Genomic DNA, 24,986 nt, shown 5'->3' with positions numbered 1-24,986 from the left:
GGCAATCAGAAATGTGCTTAATGTTTAAATCTAGTTACATATGATTCTCGAATGTTCAAATGTAGAATTCTGTTGTAAAAAGGCCTGCTGTGGCAAAAGCTTTTAAATCTCCAATTAATGAGAAATATGGCCCTGATAGTTTTTACACACAAAGAACGAGAAAACATGAACAATTTTCATTGTCTCTGCAAAGAGAAAGCTGTATTTTAAAAAAATTAATTTATGAATGTTGATATATTTACAATAATTTTTCACATTTACAGTGAAAACAGGGGAACACTGAAATCTACAGAAGCTAACACCCACTGCCATCACACGTATTCTCCACAGTCTGAAATTATCACTTTCTGTTTAGGCTTTCCATCCTTTGTACCTTGAGCCTGGAAATAACAACACACCGGTTAGAGATATTTCAGGAAAAACAATCTTGAACTAAACATTATTAACAAACTAAATTGTTCATTCAAATATTTTCACCTTAAAGTAGTGCCCACAAAATTAACAAAATTTGCTGCAGCCAGACTGATGATTGTAAATCAATATATTGAATGTTTTTTCCATTCATGTAAATAAATTTCAATTCCTCCAACATTTCACTTCTGCCGAATTATATTTAAGTTCTCAAAACAATTACCCTTTTAAAAATGTGGTCACTGTGGTTTTTCCACCCACCACCAAAACAACTGTAAAAATTAAAATCATTCCACATATGGTTAACCCATAACCTCAAACATCTCATTCTTCCAGATTTCACTTTTATGAGCTTTCCTTTTGGTTTAGTTTCAGCTGTTTGTCAAACCTAGCTCTTGGTTCACATTCTCTCCAGTCTGTCTTTGCTAAAGTACATTCCAATGACCATTCTTCCCTCCCCTCCCCCCCCCCCATGACATAAGTCTCTATTTTCCTGACTTCTACAAAAAGTGTTTTGTGTTTGTTCGCATCACTGCTGTGCCAGTACCTTGTTGTTCCACTGTCTTAGAATTCTAAGTGGTGCTATTTTCCAGATTTTCCCCACCACCAATTAATGCCTCTCTCTCTCTTTTATTGTGTCATTCAATTATTGGCGGGAACTATGAGGTTATTCAATAGTTTCAATATCAAGTGAATGATTAAATTTCCTTAAAATAATTCAAAATCATAGAAACCAGAATGTGTTAATTTTATAAATATATTTATAAAATGCACAAAATCAACTACTTGATACATCTTAAGTAATACAATTACTCATTGTTATAACTTATTCAATTCTCACTGAGAAGGAATACAATCCCTTAAAAATGCCATTTAAAAAAAATTAAGCTTCAAGTTTTCTTTCATCTGCAGGGCCCACATTTCTCACTTGTTCGGTGAACATGCACACCTCACGCAACCTTAGAGACACTACTATCACTGCAGCAAAAGAAATTACTGGGAATATCAGCACTGTTCACCTATATATGCGATTCGAATGACTGTACTGGAGAAAACAACAGCTAACGTGTTAGAACAGGGGTTCCCAATCTAAGGTTTGCAGACCCCTTGCTTAATGGTATTGGTCCACGGTAGAAATAAAGGTTAGAAGATCAGAAAGACGAGGGATTATGGAATGGGAAAAATAAAAAGTAGAATTACGCTGGGGTTTAATACTCACTTCCATCTGTTTGACAATATCCATTCCTTCCAGAACTTCACCAAAAACTACGTGCTTTCCATCCAGCCAGTCTGTCTTTTCGAGGGTAATGAAAAACTGAGATCCATTTGTGTTTACTCCTGAGTTTGCCATTGAGAGTAAACCTAAACCAAATGCAGGGATCATGAGCTCAACTAAAGAGTAAGAAATTCAGTGGTTTTGATCCAGTAAAGCAGGATCCTATTATTCCTAAGCTGCTTAAATAATGTTACATGATTCTTGCAGCTGCCAAGCCAATGTCCTTCAAGAAATTAAACCAGCACGCAAGGCATTAAATTAAATATCAATTCTATCCAAAAAAAATTACTTTTGAAAACAAAATCTTACGCTTCTTCAAAAATTCCAGATGATGTCTGAGCGACCATGTGGCATGTTATCACACTGTTTGTAGGTTAAATCCTTGGATTTTATTTTGGGCCCTTCTGGCCCTTTGAGCTGTGCTGCCCAGTCACCCCCGACAACCCTGATTTAACACTATCCTAACCACAGGAGAATTTACAATGACCATTGAAGCTTCTAAACAGCAAAGTCCTTGGACTATGGAGGAAGCCAGAGCATCCGGGGATTCTCTGATTCAAGCTACTCAGTGGGAATAAAGGTGGAAGCTACAAGTGACTGCAGTGTTCACTGAAATTAGGGAAGGAAAAAAAAGACAGCTCTTGAATCCAGTTGGTACTGGAAGAATTAGCTTCTGGTGTGATGCCTACACCTGCCCGCCAAGGTTCCTCATCTAAAATTAACTACGATTCTATCCAAACGGGCACAGCAAAGGAACCAAAGGAATCCCGCTGCAGCTTAGACAAAGTTTGTGTGCAGAACACAACCCTGAGGCTCATCTTTCCCATAGACAGCCACAAAACAAAGAACTGTGGAACCCATTCTAAGAAAGACATCAAACACCGCCCCCCCACCACTTCCCCATGCGCAAAAAAAATTGCGCATGCAGCAGCAAACAAAAAATAAGGGCGAAAAACACAGAATATAAAACACAAAAATCAAAAGCGTCCAGGCATATTCAGTTTAGCTCAGTGTTCATTATCTGTAGGCCGCCCCAATCTAAAATCGCCCAAAATAAATAGCAACAATGGAGCAGCCAGAAACACATCGTATCATTAACCACAGAGTCCAAATCACAAGCCCTGTCAATTAAATGAGTTCATTTTTTACTACTTTTATTCTTCAGCAGCAAAAGACAAGCCTCTTAGTTCACCAGTAAAACTGGCCAAGAAATTAAAGACAAAACTACAGCAAATGTCAGACGTTCAGTCTTTACATCAATCACTTCGAATGCTAACAGAATTATCTATGCTTTTTCAAAAATAAAGCAGAAATCACACCACATTACCTGCCCCAGAGTGTTTCAGAATAAAGTTTTCATCATCAAACTTCCTGCCGTAGATAGATTTCCCTCCTGTGCCATTGTGATTAGTGAAGTCACCAGCTTGACACATGAATTGGGGGATAATCCGATGGAAACTGCTGCCCTTGAATCCAAATCCTTTCTCGTGTGTACAGAGGCAACGGAAATTCTCTGGGAAAAATGTTTTATTTAAATATTTACACAAGGACAATCTGTGAGATCTTACTATATTAATTATGCTAGTCATTTACAAAATCAGATTCCTAAGCATCCCACTGTGTACACTTTGTGATCACTGCAAGCGATAAAAATCAGTCTTTTGGAGAAAGGCCAAATCCAATGTGACGAGAAGAGATTTAGCCAAAGAACACTGGGACTAAACTTGGCATGCACAACCATAACTGAACAACTGGAAACCTTTAAGTTAGAGATGTCTCAGCTATAATCTAAGTATATTCTCCTCACGGCAGGGAAATTAACACAGATGACGGGGAAAAAACGAGCTAAGTAATGCAGCAAGAGAAAGCATATGACAGATACCAGTCTAATGACACGAGTGAATCTGGCTCGTTTAACAGGGACCTGAGGGACAACTTCTTCTATGCAGAGAGTGGCGTATTTATGGAATGAACTGCCAGAGGACGTGCAGGTGCAATAACAACATGTAAAAGACATTTAGACAGGTACAGTAGGTGGACCAGAAAATATCAGAGCAAGAGTTTCCAACCTTTTTTATACCAGGGATAAATACCATTAACCTAGGGGTCTGTAGACTCCAGGTTGGGAACCCTTGGCTTAGAGGGATATGGACCAGATGCAGACAATGGGGCTAACTTAGATGGGCACCTTGAACGGTTCAATTAGTGTGGATAACTGGGGCTGAAGGGCCTCTCTCCATACTGTATTAATTCTATGAGAGAGAACTTTTAGTTATGTGGAGAAGCTTGGATTGTCCTCTGTAGGAGCCGAGAGGTTGTAAGTTGACCCAATGGTTTTAGTTCATTGTTAAGCGAGGGAAACTGTTCCCATTGATGGAGTGGTTAAGAACCACAGGATGCAGAATGAAGGTGATTAGCAAATCAGCAAGAAAAGAAAAAACTCTTTACAGCCTCCACAAGATTTATGGATGCTTCAGGCAGTGATGTCCAATGCTTGATGTTAACTGGGCTGTTTTTCTTAACTTATGAAAGACTTGTGTAGATAAAAACTCATTAGTACACATTACATCCAACTGATAAACCAGTTAGAATAATCTAGAACAATCTCAGGATTGCTACCTGTGCCACGTGCGAGTGAGGCAAGGAACAGAAAGATTATAAAGATTAATACGTGGCTGAGAGGATGGTGCAGGAGGGAGGGCTTCAGGTTTGTAGATAATTGGGCTTTGTTCCAGGGAAGGTGGGATCTGCTCCGAGGGGACGGTTTACACCTGAACTGGAGCGGTACTAACATTCTTGCTAGTGCTTCTTGGGGGGGGTTTAAACTAAATTTGCAGGGGGCGGGGATCCAGAATGTGAGAGAGGATAGCGAGAGGAAGAATAAAGGACAGGTGGGGACTACACGGTTCCGGAATATTAAGTGTGTAGTAGAGAAAGGTGAGGCAGAACAAGTGATAAGGAGGACACATGTACAGAGGGATGGTCTGACGGAACATGGAGTTAAATGTGTTGAAAGAAGTAAATTTAGGAAGGACAACAAAATTCTAGGGGCGTATAACCCGATGGGAATTCGGGGAGCTGGGTTAAGCACAATAGGCAGCGATTCAAACAGAGAGAGGAGAAATGGGCTAAAAATTCTATATCTGAGTGCACAAAGTGTCAGAAATAAGGCAGATGAGCTTGAAGCCCAGGTGCAAATGGGTAACTATGATGTTGTTGGGATAACGGAGACATGGCTGCAGGGAGATCAGACCTGGGAAATGAATGTACAAGGGTATACATGCTATCGTAGGGACAGAAATGTGGGCAGAGGGGGTGGGGTGGCCCTGTTGGTGAGGAATGAGATTCAGTCCTTTGCAAGGGGGGACATAGGGTCAGGAGAAGTAGAGTCTGTGTGGATAGAACTGAGGAACAGTAAGGGCAAAAGGACCCAAATGGGTGTTGTCTACAGGCCACCAAACAGTAGCATGGATATTGGGTGCAAGTTGAATAGGGAGTTAACATTGGCATGTGGCAAAGGAAATGTCACAGTAGTTATGGGGGATTTCAACATGCAGATGAACTGGGAGAATCAGGTTGGTGTTGGACCACAGGATAGGGAGTTTGTAGAGTGCCTACGGGATGCATTCTTGGAACAGCTTGTACGAGAGCTGGCCAGGGACAAGACTATTCTGGATTTAGCGTTATGTAATGAACAGGATTTGATAAGCGAACTTGCAGTAAAAGAGCCATTAGGAGGTAGTGATCATAATATGATAAGTTTTTATCTGCAATTTGAGAAGGATAAGGGCAGCTCGGAGGTGTCAGTGTTGCAGTTAAACAGGGGAAACTATGGAGCCATGAGGGAGGAGCTGGCCAAAGTTGACTGGAAGGATAGCCTAGCAGAAAAGACAGTGGAACAGCAATGGCAGGTATTCTTGGGAATAATGCACAAGGTGCAAAATCAGTTCATCCCCCAGAGAAGGAAGGATTCAAAGGGGGGAAAGGGGCCACAGTGGTTGATAAAGGAAGTCAGAGATTGCATAGCATTAAAAAAAAGGAAGTATGACAGAGCTAAGGTGAGTGGGAGGACAGATGATTGGGAAGTTTTTAAGGAACAACAGAACTTAACTAAAAAGACAATACGGGGAGAAAAAAATGAGGTACGAACGCAAGCTAGCCAGGAAGATAGCAAAAGCTTTTTTAGGTATGTGAAGAGAAAGAAGATAGTTAAGAACAATGTTGGGCCCTTGAAGAATGAATTGGGTGAAATTGTTATGGGAAACAGAGAAATGGCAGAAGAATTTAATGAGTACTTTAGATCTGTTTTCACTAAGGAAGACACTTTTTAAGACAGGAGGGAGGGAGAAAACAGAGAACTATCGACCTGTCAGCCTGACATCGGGGGTGGGGAAGATGCTAGAGTCCATTATTAAGGATGAAATAGTGGCATATCTAGATAGCAGTGATAGGATCGGGCCAAGCCAGCATGGATTTATCAAGGGTAAATCATGCTTGACTAATCTGTTGGTGTTTTTCGAGGATGTAACCAGGAAGTTAGACGGGGGAGATCCAGTGGATGTAGTGTACCTCGATTTTCAGAAGGCATTTGATAAGGTCCCACATAGGAGATTGGTGGGTAAAATCAAAGCTCAGGGCATCGGGGGGAAGACATTGGCATGGATAGAAAACTGGTTGGCAGATAGAAAGCAAAGGGTAGCGGTGAATGGGTGTTTCTCGGAATGGCAGGTGGTGACTAGTGGGGTGCCACAGGGCTCGGTATTGGGACCACAGCTGTTTACAATTTATGTCAACGATTTGGATGAAGGCATTGAAAATAACATCAGCAAATTTGCTGATGATACTAAGCTGGGTGGCAGTGTGACATGTGATGAGGATGTTAGGAGAATTCAGGGTGACTTGGATAGGCTGGGTGAGTGGGCAGATACTTGGCAGATGACGTTTAATGTGAATAAGTGTGAGGTTATCCACTTTGGGAGTAAGAACAGGAAGGCAGATTATTATCTGAACGGTGTAGAGTTAGGTAAGGGAGAAATACAAAGAGATCTAGGAGTCCTTGTTCATCAATCACTGAAGGTGAATGAGCAAGTGCAGCAGGCAGTGAAGAAGGCTAATGGAATGTTGGCCTTTATTACAAAGGGAATTGAGTACAAGAGCAAGGAAATCCTCTTGCATTTGTACAGAGCCCTGGTGAGACCACACCTGGAGTATTGTGTACAGTTTTGGTCTCCAGGGTTAAGGAAGGACATCCTGGCTGTAGAGGAAGTGCAGCGTAGATTCACGAGGTTAATTCCTGGGATGTCTGGACTGTCTTACGCAGAGAGGTTAGAGAGACTGGGCTTGTACACGCTGGAATTAAGGAGATTGAGAGGGGATCTGATTGAAACATATAAGATTATTAAGAGATTGGACAAGATAGAGGCAGGAAATATGTTCCAGATGCTGGGAGAGTCCAGTACCAGAGGGCATGGTTTGAGAATAAGGTAGGTCATTAAGGACAGGGTTAAGGAAGAACTTCTTCTCCCAGAGAGTTGTGGGGGTCTGGAATGCACTGCCTCGGAAGGTAGTGGAGGCCAATTCTCTGGATGCTTTCAAGAAGGAGCTAGATAGGTATCTTATGGATGGGGGAATCAAGGGATATGGGGACAAGGCAGGAACCGGGTATTGATAGTAGATGATCAGCCATGATCTCAAAATGGTGGTGCAGGCTCGAAGGGCTGAATGGTCTACTTCTGCATCTATTGTCTATTGTCTATTAGATAAATAGAAATTTGAACTAATTCTATGGATTCACAACGTTTGACAGGGACGGCAGGACAGGTGATGTGTTGTAACTGCAACACCTGGGCTTTGCTGGAGATCTGATTTCTAGCAAACGCTTCTGTACCTTGAAAAAATTCAACCCAAGAGGTGTTGAGTGGGACTGCCAACTGCAAACATTATATTACACGAGGAGTTCCCGACCTGGGGTCCACGGACCCCTCGGTTAATGGTAGGAGGACCATGGCATAAAAAAGGCTGGGAACCCCTGGTTTACATTAGGGAACGGCGATATGGATGGTTTGATCCAGGAGGCAGGTGAGGGAGTGGCCTGGAGCTGGACAGCAGTTCAGCAGGGACGAGGACCCAGGTTGCAGGAGCCTTAGCTTGTCACTTTATCCAACAGGTCCAAGGGATTTGTAGGCTCAACAGCTGCTCTGACTCAGGTGGACAGGAGTGGCTGCAAGACACTACCGAGAATCAGGTAATCTACATCTGTTTGAATTCATTGAGTTAATTCCAGTATTTTGTGTTTTCTAGTATGCTATGTGTTTTATTTGTTTTCTCTCTCTTCGTTAACCTTTAACAATAATAAACATTTTAAACTCAATGGTCGCTACATCAGCCTTGGCTATGGCCTCACCAGTCAGACGACAAAGTTGCCCCTGGAGCTTTTATTCAATATCAGTGCTGACTTTATGACTCAGGGCTTCCGGAAAATTCCAAGCCAGTTTTGCGGAAAACTATCCTACATCCTGTTAAGAAACCCACTCTCTCTTGCTCTCTCTGGTACAAGCTGGTCTGTTTCTTATTTATGTAGTTAAAATCCATGAGTAACATCGCAGGGTTTTTGCCAACTCATCATCATTGGCCATGTTGTGTAACGTGGGGGATCGTGGTCTTTCCATGACCATGATTGTTCTTGGCAAACTTTTCTACAGAAGTGGTTTGCCATTGCCTTCTTCTTTACAAGAGATTGTCTGCCTGGTGTCTGTGGTCGCAAGCCCAGGACGTGATATGCACCAGCTGCTCATACAACCATCCACCACCTGCTCCCATGGCTTCACATGACCCTGATCAGGGACTAAGCAGTAGAAGTGGTAGAGGCAGGTTCGGTATTGTCATTTAAAGTAAAACTGGATAGGTATATGGACTGGAAAGGAATGGAGGGTTATGGGCTGAGTGCAGGTTGGTGGGACTAGGTGAGAGTAAGCGTTCAGCACAGACTAGAAGGGCCAAGATGGCCTGTTTCCGTGCTGTAATTGTTATATGATTAAGCAGGTGCTGCACCTTGCCCAAGAGTGACCTGCACATCTCCTTTGCCAACTACTTCTATCCTTTTCATCAATTCACTCTTCTTATAGGAAAAAGAGCCCAGAAGCCATACTGCTGAGGCTTCAGTCTTTGTAGGCTCATTTGGCAGAAATCAGGTGATTCACGTGTAAAACCTGAATATACAGAACGTTTGCTTTACCTCAAGCTGTGCACATTCACAGATCTCGGCCACTTCAGTTCCGATTTTTATACAATAGAAAGCAAATCCCCAAAACCATGGCATTTCAAAAAGGGCAATTCAAGAGAGTATCTACTATGAGCATAAATATAACATTAGCAGAAACGGCCCATGGCCTGTAGTCTGGGCAGGCAGCCTCAGGCGACTCAGATACAAGGTGGGTGAAAGGAAATAAGTGTAACTAACAAGGTGGTTATAAATAATAAGGACACGTGTGTGTGTGTGTGTGAGTGTGAGTGAATGCGTGTGTGCGTGTGTGTATGAGTGAGTGTGTGTGTGTGAGTGAATGCGTGTGTGCGTGTGTATGAGTGAGTGTGTGTGTGAGTGAGTGAATGCGTGTGTGTGTGTGTGAGTGTGAGTGAGTGAGTGAATGCGTGGGTGCGCGTGTGTTGAGTGAGTGTGTGTGTGTGAGTGTGAGTGAGTGAATGCGTGTGTGTGAGTGAGTGAATGCGTGTGTGCGCGTGTGTTGAGTGAGTGTGTGTGTGTGAGAGAGTGGACGTGTGTGCGTCTGTGTGTTACATAACTGCTTACCTACAGTCATTGGAACAACATCAGCTCGCAATAAAAACCGTATTCTACCAACAGGCTTATTGCCTATCTTGATGTCCATGTAGACTTGAGGATTGGCTCTTGATTTTTTGGCTGGCGGCTCACCCTTAAGAAATAATTATTTTTAATGATTAAAATAATTATGAACAAAAAAGGAACTTTCAAATACTAAAGTGCTGACATACATTCACATAAAATAATAAAATCAAATATTATTTTCCCAATATCAATGTTATCTGCATATTTTCACTAAGAAATCGTGGATTTCTACTTTCTGGTGTCTTAGCAGCATTCCATGATTTTAAAGAAAAAGGCAGTTAACGCTTTGATTTCATACCATACGAGAGGTACATTTAATATAGATGTTTGTGAATTATTGAGCTGGTTAAACAACCCAATAAGACAGACTTCATTGTCATTTATCACAGTCCAGCATCCATCTCACTCTCCAGATACCACTTCAGCCTTTGCCAAATTTTGTATTAGGGCATTCCAGAGCTAAAATAACCCGTTAAATGGTGCTCGTCCAACCACAATGCCTTCCTATGTGGAATTATTTTCCCAAAGTGTTTCACAGTGATTCAAGAGAAAGAGCCTCACCTCCTGCGTTTGTGTTTCTCCACTGTCTCTTCCACGCTCATCGCTTTCAGTTTCCTCCAGGGTCTTTCCAGCAAATTTCTTTAACCAATCATCGTCCGACCACACTAGATTGAAAGAAATATCACTTATATTTCAGTTACAAATAGCAACAATTACGTTAACGCCACTAGTTCAGCGAGGCTTTAAAAGGAATTATTCCGTTTGCAGTAGGGGTATGGTGAGCAGTTCTGGCTCTTTATCTCAGAAAGGACCATCCAAGAGGACCACCGTCTTGTCATCAGATTTGGAGGCTTGTGTTCCTCAATGACCCAGAGAGCTATGTTGGCTGGAGTTAGGGCTTTATGCTTTGGGTCTTGGCAGGGTCACCCAGGCCAAACAGGTCAGGCTGGCATGACTGACTGTTGTAAGAACTGAGCTACTGACGCAGTGAAGGAAGCCCTGGGCACCACCGGAGAGGGAGGACCTTCACTGCTGCTGTAAACACCAGCAGCGTAACGGGCAGTAGATAGATAGCAGATGACTCATCAAGTCTGCTCTACCATTCCATCATGGCTGATTTATTGTCCCTTTTAATCCCATTCTCCTGCTTTCTCCTCATAACCTTTGATCCTCTTACTAATCAGGAACTCATCCACTTCTGCTTTAAATATACCCAATGCCTCCACAGCAGTCTCAGGCAATGAATTCTACAGATTTATTGCCCCCTGACTAAAGATATTCCTCCCCTTTTCTTTTCTAAAAAGACATCCCTGTATTCTGAGGCTGTGCCCTCTGGTCTTAGATTTCCCCCACTACTGGAAACTCCTCAACGTCCACTCTATCAAGACCAAGGGCTCCCAACCTTTTTTTATGCCATGTACCCCTACCATTAACTGAGGGGTCTGTGGAGCTCAGGCTGGGAACCCCTGATCTAAGCCTTTCAATATCTGGTAGGTTTCAATGAGATCCCCTCATTCTTCTAACCTCCAGCAAGTAAGGCTCAGAACCATCAAATGCTCCTCACAAATTAACCCTTTCATTCCTGGGATCATCCTTGTGAACCTCCTCTGGACTCTCTACAATGCCAGCATATCCTTTCTTTGACCGGCTACTACCCATTATGTCGCTGAAATTTAGGGCAGCAATGAAGGTCCTTCATCTCTGTCAGTGTTCAGGGCTTCTGTCATCATGTCAGTAGCTTCCTCTCGGTTTTCGCCACTATTGGTCATGGAAGTCGCCGGTGGAGACTCAAGAATACTGTTACACTCAGATGAAGAAGGATTCTTCATTGCTGTTTCCATAACAATTTTATCAGTCAGGGTTGTTAGCCTGGAGCCAAACCCTCGAACCTTGGAGGACCAGTGGGTCACTCTTAGTCTGGCCTCTACCCTTTGACCTGTTTGGCATGGGTGACCCTAACTTGAGCCAAAGCATAAAGCCCTGACTCCAGCCAGCATAGCTCTCTGGGTCATTGAGGCGCACAAGCCTCCAAACCCTACGACAAGGTTGTGGTCCTCGTGGAGGACTCGATAAGCCAAACGGCCTAATTCTGCTCCTATGTCTTATGGTCAAATTTTCTTCTCTGAGGGTTGAAAGTCTAGAGCTTAAAGACTCAAAAGGCAGTGGAAGCAGAGTATTTGCATATTTTCGAGGCAGAAGTGGATAGATTCTAAAGAGTTGGGGGTTGAAAGGTTATCACAGGGAGCCTGGATGCAGAGTTAAGGTTACAATGGGATAAATCACAAACTTACTGAAGGACAGAAGATGCTCAATGGGACGAGTGGCCTCCCCCAGCCGCTAACTGACAATTCATAGGCTCTACCAAAGTTACTTCCAAATCTCTCCCCATTTAGCCTGTAAGCTGCTGCTTGAACCTCTCCCATCTGTTTTCCTGGCTGCTCTCAACATCAAAATGATCTTGAGCAAGGTCGTGAATGATGATTGATGTCACTGCGATAAACGGCACATTACTGACTCTGAATCTCTTCAGCCTTTGCATTTCAGCACTGCCCCCTGGACAGCTCAGCAGCGCAGAAACACACGAGATTCTTCAATGCTGGAAATCCTAACAACACACACAAAATGCTGCAGGAACTCAGCAAGGCAGGCAGCGTCCAGAAGAGGAATAAACAGTCGACGTTTCGGGTTGAGGCCTGATTGACCACTGCCTTTGAAGACAAGCACATGCAACTGATGCTATTTAAAGACTGTTTGCTCTAAGCACAGTGTAGTGTCTAATGCCACATAAGAGTATGCTAGTTAGAAGCTGTTTGGCAACAGCCTCCTGCCCCAATTACAATGAATGTCCTAAATAAATGAAAGGAATCCCAGCTATTTTTGCAAATAGTTTCTGTTCTGTAAGGGTTGTCCCAAATAAGCAGCTGCCCCGATTAATAGGTGACCTAATTAACCAGAATCCACTGTATATCCTGTAGTAGCTATTTAAGTTCTGTCAATGAGGAAAATACTTATTCTATGAGTTTTACTCCTCACCTGCTCTTGAGGATCCCTCTTTAATTCGCATAGGTTTTGCCAGATTTACTCGGATTGTCCTTCCAAAAAGTTCAGACTCATTCTGGTAGATGGCATGAAAATAAAGACAGTTAGACAATTATGTAGGGTGCTTTTGGATATCCTTCACTTTCAGGCAGATCCCTCACCCATTGTTACTTGGTACTTCAATGGGTATCAGTTCTCAACCATTTTACATTATTAACTGTAGGAGTTATATATCTATGTTCTGTCTGTCTGAATTCTGTTTTGCGTACACGTTTTATGGGTTACGGTAATTTGTCACATGGGTTGGGGTGTGCTAGAAGCAAATGAGAATAGTTATGTATTCACACTTTGTCCTAGTTCGTTAGCTTAGTTAGAGGCAGCCAGGGTTATGGATGATATTTTCTGTTGACCACTAATTAGAACACTAATTACTCTTACTCTCTTTATTTTGTAATTTCGCTAATTTTGGTTATGCTAATTTCTAATATCACTATAATATCGTTTGGTTTTGCTGGTTTAATAACAAAGGATCGGATGTATTTTCTTTTGACCTAGAGCTCAGTTATTTGGAAGCGCGTCACACAGTGTTGAGCCCCTCGATCAGTCTCTAAAGGGTTTGGGTTTGTTTTCAAGTAATCGCTACATTAACGCCGATTTTAAAATGTCGCTCTCTATAATAAAAGAATGTGAAGAGGGCACACCGTTTGCCACCTACCATGTTATCAATGGCAGCTGCAGCGTCCTAGAAAAATAAGTGAAAAGTTGTAAGCCATCAATAAGCAGCATTCCAAACCTATTTTTAACTGAACATTATACTTCAGCAGTGCATTGGAGGGAGAAGATTTTATTGACCATAACATCGGTGGATGAAATAAATGCCTTAAATATACAACTAAATGTGAGGCGATAGATGGTAAGGCACTAGACCATTTCACAGTTAACAGACATTTTCATAAATATAAAAAGCCTTTCTCTTCCTGAAGCAAGAGTGCTTGTGTTACAGATGGATCAAATGACTTTGGGAGTGGGGTGGCACAACCACGTCTTCATTCACAATCCACACTTTACACCTGTTCCCGCTGGTAACAATATCACACAGGAGTAAAAGACAAATTGTGGGAGGAGCTCAGCAGGTCAAGCAGAATCTGGGAGGATGCAGGATGCTGACCTGAATAGTCTCCCATTTTTATGCCTCTGCAGAGGCTGCCTGACCTGATGAGCTCTCCCAGGTTATTTTTTCTGCTCTAGATTCCAGAATCTGCAATCTTTTGTATCTATAATATCAAACAGGTGTCCTTGGAACATGAAACTAAAAACCAGAGGTCATCTTTATTCCAGATATCCAGTACCTCCTGCCATTCCATCTCCCTCCCATTGTTATCTTAGCATTATACATACTTCCCGGTACTCAGAACTTTTGCACAAGTCTCAACATTCAACACAACTGCAGATGAAAATTAGAGGGAAAACATGCACAAATATTACCCAGTTTAAACAAACAGTAAGCACATTTTTTATGTTGAGACAACAAATGCTGGAAATCTACAACACAAAATGCTGGAGGAACTCAGCAGGTCAGGCAGCATCTACAGGGGGAAATGTCCAGTCAATGTTTCAGACTGAGACCCTTCATCAGGACTGGAAGTAAGTACGGGAGATAGTCAGTACAAAAAGATTGGGGTGGTGGGGGGTGGCAAGGGGAGAAGAAAGAACCGGCAGGTGGTAGATGGGTTCTAATGAGAGGGGGGTTGAAAGGTGAGAGACAGGGGATAGTCTCTAAGCTGGTGATAGGTGGAAATGACAAAAGGATGAAGAAGATGGAATCTGACCGGGGAAGATAGTGGACCCATGGGCAGATTGAGTGGGTGATGGGCAGATTGAGAGCATGGAAGTGGAAAAAGAGTTAATTTATATAATTTGTTCAAAAAATATTTGCTAGCTGAAATGCATAGCTTTCACCCATGGAATATCAATAACATTTCTAGTTGGACACTTAGAAAATAAAATACTGAGTGGTCTTCAAATTAGTTTCTAGTATGCATATACTGATGACTGACAGACTAGTTTGATTTTGGTTATTAGAAATATAACAAAAACTAACTCACCTCGGCATTCTCAAATTCAATAAATGCAAAACCTCTGTGTTTCTCTAAACAGGAATAACATAGTTTAGATTGTTTAACTATTTTACAATCTTTATTACCAGATTTACCAATATAAAACACCAGGTATGACAGAAAACAGCTGTCATCATACATACTGTACGATGTAAAATCTAGAACTAATTTATTTTTACCAAATTTTAAATTTAGATCTTTATATATTTAAAATTAAATTTAGAAGTTTAAGTTTTAGGACAAGAATTTTGGAACATCAGAACTCATTCATTAGGAGCGTTCAAGTTTTCATACAATGTGTACCAAAAAAAATTGTAAATCACAAAGGAAGTAATACTTATTAAATCTGTTGCATTTCTGATCCTGACCAGAGCTCAGTGAGGTGAATCTATCAGCATTTACCTGTCTCATAATCCAGCGGAATCTGAATGTCCATGACATCTCCAAATGGAATGAACGCAGCATGAAGCACCTTCTCATCCACCTCTTCAGCAAGGCCACCTATTTAAAATGATAAACATACCTCAGCTTCTTGCCAGATGCAATTAGGAGAATGCAAACACACAAGAGGTTCTGCAGATGCTGAAAATCCAGAGCAACACACACACACACACACACACACACAATGCTGGAGGAACTCAGCAGGTCAGGCAGCGTCTACTGAAAAGAATAAACGGTTGACGTTTTAGGCCGAGACCCTTTCTCATGACTGAAAATCTTCCCTCCTTTTGTGGAAATGCCTCAGATTCCTCCGGGATGCATGTGACAGCCCATTGGTAGTTCAAAAGGCAAGGAAAAACATGCTAATAACACCTGGCTGAAGTAAAATGTGTAAACTATCACCGCAAACAATGACGAAGCAAGCCGAGGCGAAGCCAATTCAAAGGATGGGCCGTGCGGGTCATCACAAAGCCGAGAGGCAACGTGCTCAAGACAGGGGTCGCGGGCGCCACTGGAGTGAGCGATCTGGAGCGGAGTCGATGTGGAAGAGTTCCGATGCCTGTCCACCCAACCCAGATACGAGGTTATAAAAGTCCACGCGCCGAGCCAGCTTGGGGAGATCGAGATCGGCTTCAGGTTGTGCGGACCAAGAGTGTCCGGGTACTAGAGCGAGGCACTACCTCGGTCAATTTAAATAGCAGCACAGACAGACGGGAAGCCCTGAGGCTGTGAACTGCTCCCACTTCTGTCGTCTCTGCCAGTTTTGTGGCATTTTTGCCCCACTAATATGATGAACTGAGATCGAGGCTTGGGCCTACACCGGGAAGCGGGAAGCGGATCTGGTTATTGTCTTTCTTTTCTTAAATCGGGTTATTCGGGTTTCTCGCTTTGTGTGTGCCTGTAAGCAGACAAATCTCAAGGTATATAATTTATACATTATTTGATAGGAAGTGTATTTTGAACCTTGACTCCTAACAGTCTAAAGCCAAATGCTCAGACTAAAGAACAAACCTACATTACATCTCTCTATAACAAGATGTCCAGTTAAAAAGTTTGTAATCCATTCACAAAGTCACCGAGACCCACAGTCTCCAGAGTTTCAAACGTCACAGCAGTACACTGATGCTGCTGTATGACGGTATTAAGATTATGGTCAAAGCATCATCCATTAAAACCAGGCAGAGAGACCTTCTCAGGGTAGATATTCTATTATCTGGATGCACTTTGATAATCATTACAGTAATAATTACAAGTTATGGATGACTTTGGGGGGCACAGCAGTGCAATTAATAAAGCCGTTTCCTCATATCACCACTGACCTGGATACACTGGTGCTACTTGCATGGAGTTTGCACACTCACCCTGGGAATGTGAGGATTCTTGCTTTGTCCCACATTGCAATTAAGTCACAAAGTCACACACAGCACTGAAACGGACCCTCCAGCCCCCTGACATACATACATACTCCTCTCAGGTCCCTCACTAGCTGCATCACAGCCTGGTACGGAAACACCAATGCCCTGGGATGAAAAACCCTACAAAAATGAGTGGATATGGCCCAGTCCATCACAGGTAAAGCCCCGACCACCACTGAGCACCTCTACATGAAACGCATCCATCGTCAGGGACCCCCACCACCCAGGTCATGCTCTCTTCTCACTGCTGCCAATGGGAAGGAGGTACAGGAGCCTCAGGACTCACACCACCAGGTTCAGGAACAGTTATTACCCCTCAACCATCAGGCTCTCGAACCAAAGGGATTAACTTCACTCCCCCCCCATCACTGAACTTTTCCCACAACCTATGGACTCACTTTCACGGACTCTTCACCTCGTGTTCTCGATTTTTTTTGTTTATTTATTTGTTTGTTTTTGCTGTTTATTGTCTTTTGCACAACAACTGCGTGGCTGTCCCGTTGGGTGCAGTCCTTTATTGATTCTATTGTGTTGCTTGTATTTACTGTGAATGTCCGTGAGAAGATGAATCTCAGAGTTGTATACGGTGACATATATGTCCTTTGGTAATAAATTTACTTTGAACTCCCTCAGAATCCACGACATAGCCGCACATGAGAAATATTCATTCAGCTTTGCGATGTGGGATGTAACTGGAGCACCTGGACGGACGCCACGTGGGAACACACCAAGTCTAAACAGACAGGAATAAAGTCAGAACTGAGCTCGGGTTGCTGGGGCTTTGAAGTAACAACGTGTACCACTGGGTCAGCTGGCGAACTGGCCAGTGGAAATCACAATGAGGTTTACTATCATGGTCTTGTATGAAGTGAAGTTTGTTGTGCAAAGACACAAGAAGTACTGCACATGCTGGGAATCTACAGCGATACACACAATGTGCTGGGGGAGCTCAGCAGGTCAGGCAGCATCTATGGTTGGGAATAAACAATCGACGTTTCAGGCCGAGACCTTTCGTCAGGAAATGCAGAGACATAACATTAAATTACAAAATAAATAAATAGTGCAAAATAATTAAGTAGCCTTCATGGACCATTCAGAAATCTGATGGCGGAGGAGCTGTTCCTGTTTTATTGAGGATGGATCATCTGGCCTCTCATCCGCCTTCCCGATGGTCGTCACGAGAGCGTGTACTGGACGGTGGGGGTCCTCAATGATGGATGCTGCCTTCTTGGGATATCACCTCTTGAAGATGTCCTTGATGTTGGTTAGGATTGTACCTGCGATACAGCAGGCGGTCTACAGCTCCCTGCAGTCTCTTGCGATCCTATCGGTTGTAGTGTGTAGTAGATTCTGAAATGACTTGATGATAATGTCAGGGAGAGGGAAAATGGGGATTGAGTAGCATTGGTGTAAATGAATGCTTGGTGGACAGCACGGATTCTTTGGGCTGAGAGACCTGCTTCCATTTGCCTGACTCTGACTTTTCTCAACCTTTGTGTCAGTGTTTATGTTTGATCTCCAGGTACATATTATATATAAGAGGGAGAGGGAGAGGGAGAGGGAGAGGGAGAGATATGGTTTTGTACAACTATACATAGTTGCTGTCACATCAAATGGAAGGTTATGGACCTGAAATGTTTGCTCGTACCACTGCTGGTGCCTGACTTCCTGACCTCTTCCAGCATTTTGGTTACGATCTCCTACTGTGTACGACCCAGAAAGTTTTAACTGGATGTGCTCAGTGCCAAAGCTTCAGAAAGTGTCCAAAACTGATTAACGAACAGCACAGGTCAGTATAACAGAAACTAGACATGCTGGAAATATTTTGGTCAGGCCACTTCTTTTTGTCTCCAGATAAGGAGACAGACTACAAAGCCACTGACTCCCTCAGCTCTGTAGCCTATACCTCCTCCCGCTCTGCCTCTGATAAGGATCCCATTCGTTTCTCTCAATTTCTCTGTCTCCTCTGCACCTGTCCTTGCTCTCCAGTACATTCAGCTCTTTCAGGGAAAGGGGCTTCCAACCCTCTGTGGTTGAAGGAGCCTCATCTGCATTTCCTCTATTTCTCGCAACTTCCGCTCCAGAGACCAGGGACAATGTTTCCCTGATCCTCACCTTTCAGCCCAACAGACCCCACACATTCATCATATCGTTCGACACTTTTGCCAGACACAACACGATTCCACTCTCAGCCACATCTTCTTCTCCCTACCCGTTTATGGTTTCTGCCTTCTGTTAGGACCATTCTCTCCAAGACTCTGTAGTTTGTTCATCCCACACTCCAATCATAGACGTGACGCCTGTCTCCTCAGCAGGATCCAGGGCTCTAAACGGCCCTCCAGTTGAAGCAGAGATTCGTATGCATTTCCTTCAACCTTGCTTAATGCATCTGGTGCTCTCGATGTGGCCTCCTCTGCATCGATGAGGCCAAGGGCATGAACCAAGCAAAAGCTTTGCCAAGCACCTGTGCTCCATCTGATACGGCCTTCAGGAATGCCCAGTGGTAAGCCATTTTAATTCACCTCACCATTGCCCCCACCCACCTCTCTCCCTCAGCCTCCTCCAGGGTGAAGTTAAACACAAAGAAGGGCAGCCCACACATCAACACACTCTTTTGGAGAGGAACTCAGCCAGCCAGGCAGCAGTTATGGAGAGGAATAAGCAGTCAATGCTTCGGGCCGACACCCTTCATCAGGAAGGGGGACGAACCCGGAATAGGATGGCGAGGGACGGAAAGATGTATGAGCTGACAGGTGATAGGTGAAGTCAGGGGAGGGGGACGGTAGGTGGTTGGAGGAGGGGGAGATGCTGGGAGGCGATAGGTGGGAAAGATAAAGGCTGAAGAAGTAGTAATCTGAGATGAGAAGAGAATGAACCATGGGAGAAAGGGAAGGAGGTGAGGCATCACAGAGAGAGAGAGAGCACTTCATATCCTGGGTAGAACTATGCCATCTAAAATTTTATGGCAGGAAATTCCCCAATTTCAGGCGAGCTGTTCCCACCGCTGTCCTCCTTAGCTTCCCACCCCCACCAGCCCACATTCCCCTCTTGCCTCTTTCCATGCCCCACTCTTCCCCTCCTCCCTTATTTAGCTCAATGCTCCTCGTCCCTCTCCTGTCAGATTCCATCATCTTCAACCCTTTGTCACTTCCATCCATTACCCCTCAACTCCTCTCCTCTCCACTCACCCTTCTCACCAGCTCTTACTCCTTTAGATCGGTTAATTCCACTCTACCGTAAGTTTCAGGTTGACTCCATCCCCATCAGGGGTTCCCAACCTCTTTCATGCTGTGGACCCCAGGTTTGGTCAGACTGAGAAAGTCATACAGCATCAAAATGAGTCATTCAGCCCAACTGATCCATGCTGACCGAAGCTAGCTCCCTCTACTGCCAGCTGCACTCAGCACATTCCTGGGTGTGTTGGTTGTTAACATAATCAATGCATTTCACTGTTACGTTTCAATATACACATGATTTAGGAAAAACAATTTGTATTGTAAGTAATAGAATCCAGGGAGCTTTGATGGGAATGGGGTAGTTATAAACTTTGATTAGTGTAAATCTGACCTTTCATTAATGCAACAATTGACAACCAGCATTCACTCAATCCTTTCCCCAGAACCAGAGGGCATATGTTTACGGTCAGAAGGAAAAGATATAATCAAAACTTCGGGGCAACTTTTTTATTATTATTAAAGTTCAAAGTAAATTTATTATCGAAGAACATACACGTCACCATATACAACCCTGAGATTCATTTTCTTGTGGGCATACTCAATAAATCCATAATAGAATAATAATCATAATAGAATCAATGAAAGACCGCACCAACTTGAGCGTTCCACAAGTATGCAAAAGAAAACCCAGCTTGCAAATAAAAAGGAAATAAATAAATAAATAAACAGACAACAATCAAGCAAGCAATAAATATAGAGAACGGGAGATGAAGAGTCCTTAAAAGTGAGTCCATTGGTTGTGGGAACAGGACACTGATGGGGCAAGTGATGTTGAGTGAAGTTATCCACAAAGGGGATAAGGGGTAGTAACTGTTCCTGAACCTGGTGGTGTGAGTCCTGAGGCTCCTGTACCTCCTTCCTGTTGACAGCAGTGAAAAGAGAGCATGACCTGGGTGGTGGGGGTCCCTGATGATGGATGCTGCTTTCCTGTGACAACACTCCATGTAGATGTGTTCAGTGCTGGGGAGGGCATGATGGACTGGGCCATATCCACTACTTTTTGTAGGCTTTTCCATTCAAGGGCATTGGCGTTCCACACCAGGCTGTGTTGCCACCAGTCAATATACTCTCCACCACTCATCTATAGAAGTTTGTCAAAGTTTTAAATGTCATGCTGAATCTTCACAAACTCCTAAGTAGAAGTGCTGCTGTGCTTTCTTTGTAATTGCACTTAGGTGCTGGGCCCAGGATAAATCCTCTGAAATTACGACACGAAGGGACTTAAAGTTGCTGACCCTCCCCAGCTCTGATCAGGACTAGCTTATGGACCTCTGATTTCCTCCTCCCGAAGCACTGTCGACGTTTCGGGCCGAGATCCTTCGTCAGGACCCTTCAGGGCTCTCGGCCCGAAACGTCGACAGTGCTTCTCCTTATAGATGCTGCCTGGCCTGCTGTGTTCCACCAGCATTTTGTGTGTGTTGTTTGAATTTCCAGCATCTGCAGATTTCCTCGTGTTTGCTCAACAACCAGTTCCTTGGCCTTGCTGACATTGAGTGAGAGGTTGCTGTTGTGGCCCAGGGGTTGAGAGGGGTAAGAAATCGGCCATTATGGAATCGCGAACAGACTCGATGGGCCAAGTGGCCTAATTCTGCTCCCATGTATTATGGTTTTATAGGTATACGGATAGGAAAGGGTTATTCGCCATATGGGCCAAACGCGGATAAATGGGACTGGCTTAGACGGGCATCTTGGTCGGCGTAGACCAGTCAGGCCGAACTCTCTGTTCACCTGAAAGGTCTCAACCCGAAATACCGACCGACTGCTTCCCTCCACAGATGCTGCTCGCCCCGTTGAGCTGCTCCAGATCTCCCGCGTCCGCGACAGGAATCCCTCCGTCGAGAACCGACCCCTCACGCCCCATCTGAACGCTCACCAGGTTAAACCCCGTACCCCTACCGCCGCTCCTTCACCCCGAAGGAGCAGCTTCGGCCTCTTTTCACTCACCCACGTACAGCACCCGCTTGGTCGACGCCATTTTGGGGTCGAACTTCCCCTCTGAACTTTAACCTCCGGCCTGGGGCGGTGCCAAAGGGAGAGCGAGATCGCTGATTGGCTCCTTCACTTGTCCAAGTGATTCGTAAACAACCCACAAAGCTGTTTGTAAATGACATCTATCAAGCTCATTCTCTCACATTCTTGCAGTGATCGGCAGCTCCGGTGTAGTGAATACGGGTTGTCTCTGGGTAAACCATGAGGCTTTTCTCTAACATCACCCCAATGGTATTGCACGCTTCTCTTACAGCATATAGCTAATAATAGAATGGTAAAAGGCTATCAACTTGCATTGTAACTGTTTCTTTCAAAGTTCAAATTTATTATCACATATAGGTCGCCGTATACTACCTTGGGATTTATTTTCTTGTGGGCGTTCACAATAGATACAAAAAAACCCAGCAGAATCATTGAAAAATTACATGCAAAGACACACAATTCTGCAAATTAACAAAAAGAAAATATCGAACACAAGCGTGGTAGAGTCATTGAAAGTGAGTCCAAAGGTTGCATTATGCTGTAGGTTTTCTATGTTTTTTAAAAAAAACTTTGTGGAATAAGTTTATTGTTGAGGGGAGTGACGTTGTCCACACTGGCTCAGGCGCCTGATGGATGAAGAGCAAGAACTGTTCCTGAACCCGATGGTGTGGGACCAAAGGCACCCGTACCTGCCTCCCGCTGGCAGTGGCGTAAAGAGATCATGGCCTGGATGCTGGGGGTCCTTGATGGTGGATGCAGAGCTTCTGGCAGATGTGCTCTCCACAAATACTGCTGGGCGTTTTATCCATGACATGTTCGTTCAGTATTCCTCCACCACTACCAATCCTTCCCTTGTACATATCATTCAATGAAACTACAGATGTTGCAACTTCTCACCTTGTGCTGTTCAGGGCTCCATTTGCCCCCAGCTGAACAAATTAATTTTGCGTACTATATTTACTGCATGCAAGGTGACTGAATACAGACCGGACTGCTCCAAAAGTGCCACCCAAACTTCTGATCTCTTACCAGTTCAATTCTCTGTCTCATCCCCTTTCTGAATACCATCTTTTGTTTCCTACATTATTCCAGTATAGCTCAACAACACTATTAAAAGTAAACACTCATCTTCAACAAGACACTTTATAGTTTTTAGGACTCGCCAATTAATTTTACAGTTGTATATATTTATTGAGATTCAGAGTGGAATAGGTCCTTTGAACAAACTGCCAACCCCCAGCAATCCCCCAATTTTTATCCTAAACCAATCAAGGGACAATTTACAATTTACCAAACTTGGTCATGGGGAGATTGTACAAACTCCTTACATGTAGGCAGCGGTGGGAATTGAACCCGGGTTGCCTGTACTGTGAAGCTTTGTGCGGACCTTTTGCACAGCACCATCATCTCTTTTGGTACTCAAACTCCCCCGCTTCCTACACCATCACCCCCTTGATTTTTTTCGTTCCTGCTCCCCTCCTCCATTGCATTTTATCTTGTTTGGTTATGGCAGATTATTTCCCTGAAACATTACTTCTGTTTCCAATTTTCACTAATTCTGTTTTGACTTGCTGTGTATTCCCAATTAATATTTATTAATCCCAGTATCTGCAGTGATTTGTTTCTGTAGTTCAGGATAGCATTGATGAGTGTGGGGAGATTGTTTCCTTCAGTTATTCAAAACATCTCAAAATTTGCATTATATAATGAAGACATTATAAGGCTGTGGGCATTGATGGTAAAGCCAACACTTTTACTAATTGCCCTTTGGAAAATACCTTGAACTGCTGTTATCTGTTTGAAGTACTCTCATAGGATAACAACGATATGGAGGGGAATTTGCAACCGGTGCCACTCAGACTACTCTGTTGCCCTCGTTCTTCATTGCTCTATAGGTTCCAGGTTTGCCGAGTGCTGCAGTATTTTGTAGATGGATACTCTTTGATCACAATGATTCTCAGGAGGAATGGGTGATTAGGGTGTTGAATGAAACATCAGGCAAGTGGACTGAATGGATAAGTACATGGATGGGAGCAGTATGGAGGGTCAAAGGGACTAAGCAGAATAGTATGGACTAAATGGGCCAAAGGGCTTGGCCCAAAAGGTCGAATGTTTCCTCTTTTCCATAGATGCTGCCTGGCCTGCTGAGTTTCTCCAGCATTTTTAGCCTATTACTTTGATTTCCAGCATCTGTATATTTTCTCTCATTTATAGAATAATTGGCTCAGCCAAGGTAAAGAAAGTACTCAATAATGTAAAAATCAAATCTGCAGATGCTGGAAATCCAAAGCAACACATACAAAATGCCGGAGGAACTCAGCAGGTCAGGCAGCATCTCCAGAAAAGAGTAAACAGTCGATGTTTCAGGCCCAGCATCTCAGCCTGATATGTCAACTATTTGCTCTTCTTCATGGATGCTGCATTCCTCCAGCATTTTTGTGTAAGATATCTTTGATAGTTCTACAGTTGCAATTCTCTGTCTGTGCTGCCTACCAAGAGATAACTAAGTGAAAGAGCATAAACACTGTTCTGAACCTCTCTCGGGGACTTCTCATGCATGTCTTAACAAGCCAGCTAATAGCAGCATGCTGAAAAGCACACTGAAAATCTGACGGCGATTTGGTTCCAATCATGTGCCAAAAGACAACAGTGTAAACTTTTAAAAAAATCGAACCAACAAGGAAGAAACTTATCAAAAGTAACAGACATCTTTTTTACTTTAATTTATCTTTCCTGCTGCCATCAGGAAGTTCGCCTCTTCTACTAAATCAAACGCATCTCCCACGGCACAGGCTGATGACACCAGATGAATCTCTGCCGAAGTTTATTCTCTCGACCATTCCCAGGGTGTGCAGTTATTCAAGTAATAATTACTTCTGTTGAGCAAGCCTCCAATCTTCCTTGAGGCACAAAATCAGAACTGGCCTCTCTGGACATTGTTTTTGAAGCATCAGCTTCAAACATTTGCAGGATATTTCATGAAATGATTTGGAGAAGTTTTAATTAAAATAAATTTCTAGTTGTGAATGAAATGGCAATTTTGCAAGGGAAAATGAATTAAGACTTATATTACCGGGGTGGTACCCTAGAGTTCATAATTGGAATCCACTGCCATTAAAATGCAAAGCAATGAAGCAGTCAAAAGCCAAGACAATGTCAGCACCTAATGACTACATTGTTCTTTTTTCAATTACGCAATTTGCTTTTTCACTATGGATC

At 43.4% G+C, this 24,986-nt stretch overlaps 1 protein-coding gene across 1 annotated transcript; it reads right to left on the bottom strand.

The window, feature by feature from the left end:
• Positions 1–200: 200 nt before the first annotated feature.
• On the bottom strand, positions 201–21,810 carry ppie (peptidylprolyl isomerase E (cyclophilin E)). The gene is made up of 10 exons (XM_073034691.1): positions 21,741–21,810; positions 15,107–15,205; positions 14,693–14,736; positions 13,303–13,329; positions 12,582–12,663; positions 10,110–10,213; positions 9,492–9,615; positions 3,015–3,200; positions 1,631–1,773; positions 201–380 (listed from the first exon to the last, which is right to left on the bottom strand). The coding sequence occupies exons 1-10, from the start codon at positions 21,769–21,771 to the stop codon at positions 312–314; spliced, it is 909 nt and encodes a 302-aa protein (XP_072890792.1). The 5' UTR covers positions 21,772–21,810; the 3' UTR covers positions 201–311.
• Positions 21,811–24,986: the final 3,176 nt, after the last annotated feature.

This window comes from Hemitrygon akajei, chromosome 32 (assembly GCF_048418815.1).
Source record: "Hemitrygon akajei chromosome 32, sHemAka1.3, whole genome shotgun sequence".
Classification (NCBI taxonomy): Eukaryota; Metazoa; Chordata; class Chondrichthyes; order Myliobatiformes; family Dasyatidae; genus Hemitrygon; species Hemitrygon akajei.
The sequence above is the reverse complement of the archived record's forward strand: the minus strand, read 5'-3'. Positions and strand labels throughout refer to the sequence as shown.

Coding starts and splice junctions, on each gene's coding strand:
- ppie (XM_073034691.1), bottom strand. CDS start 21,771: ATGGCGTCGACCAAGCGGGTGCTGTACGTGG. Junction 15,206..21,740: donor CAAGCGGGTGCTGTACGTGG/GTGAGTGAAAAG, acceptor CATTTTAAATAG/GTGGCCTTGCTGAAGAGGTG. Junction 1,774..3,014: donor TCTGAAACACTCTGGGGCAG/GTAATGTGGTGT, acceptor CATTTGGTTTAG/GTTTACTCTCAATGGCAAAC.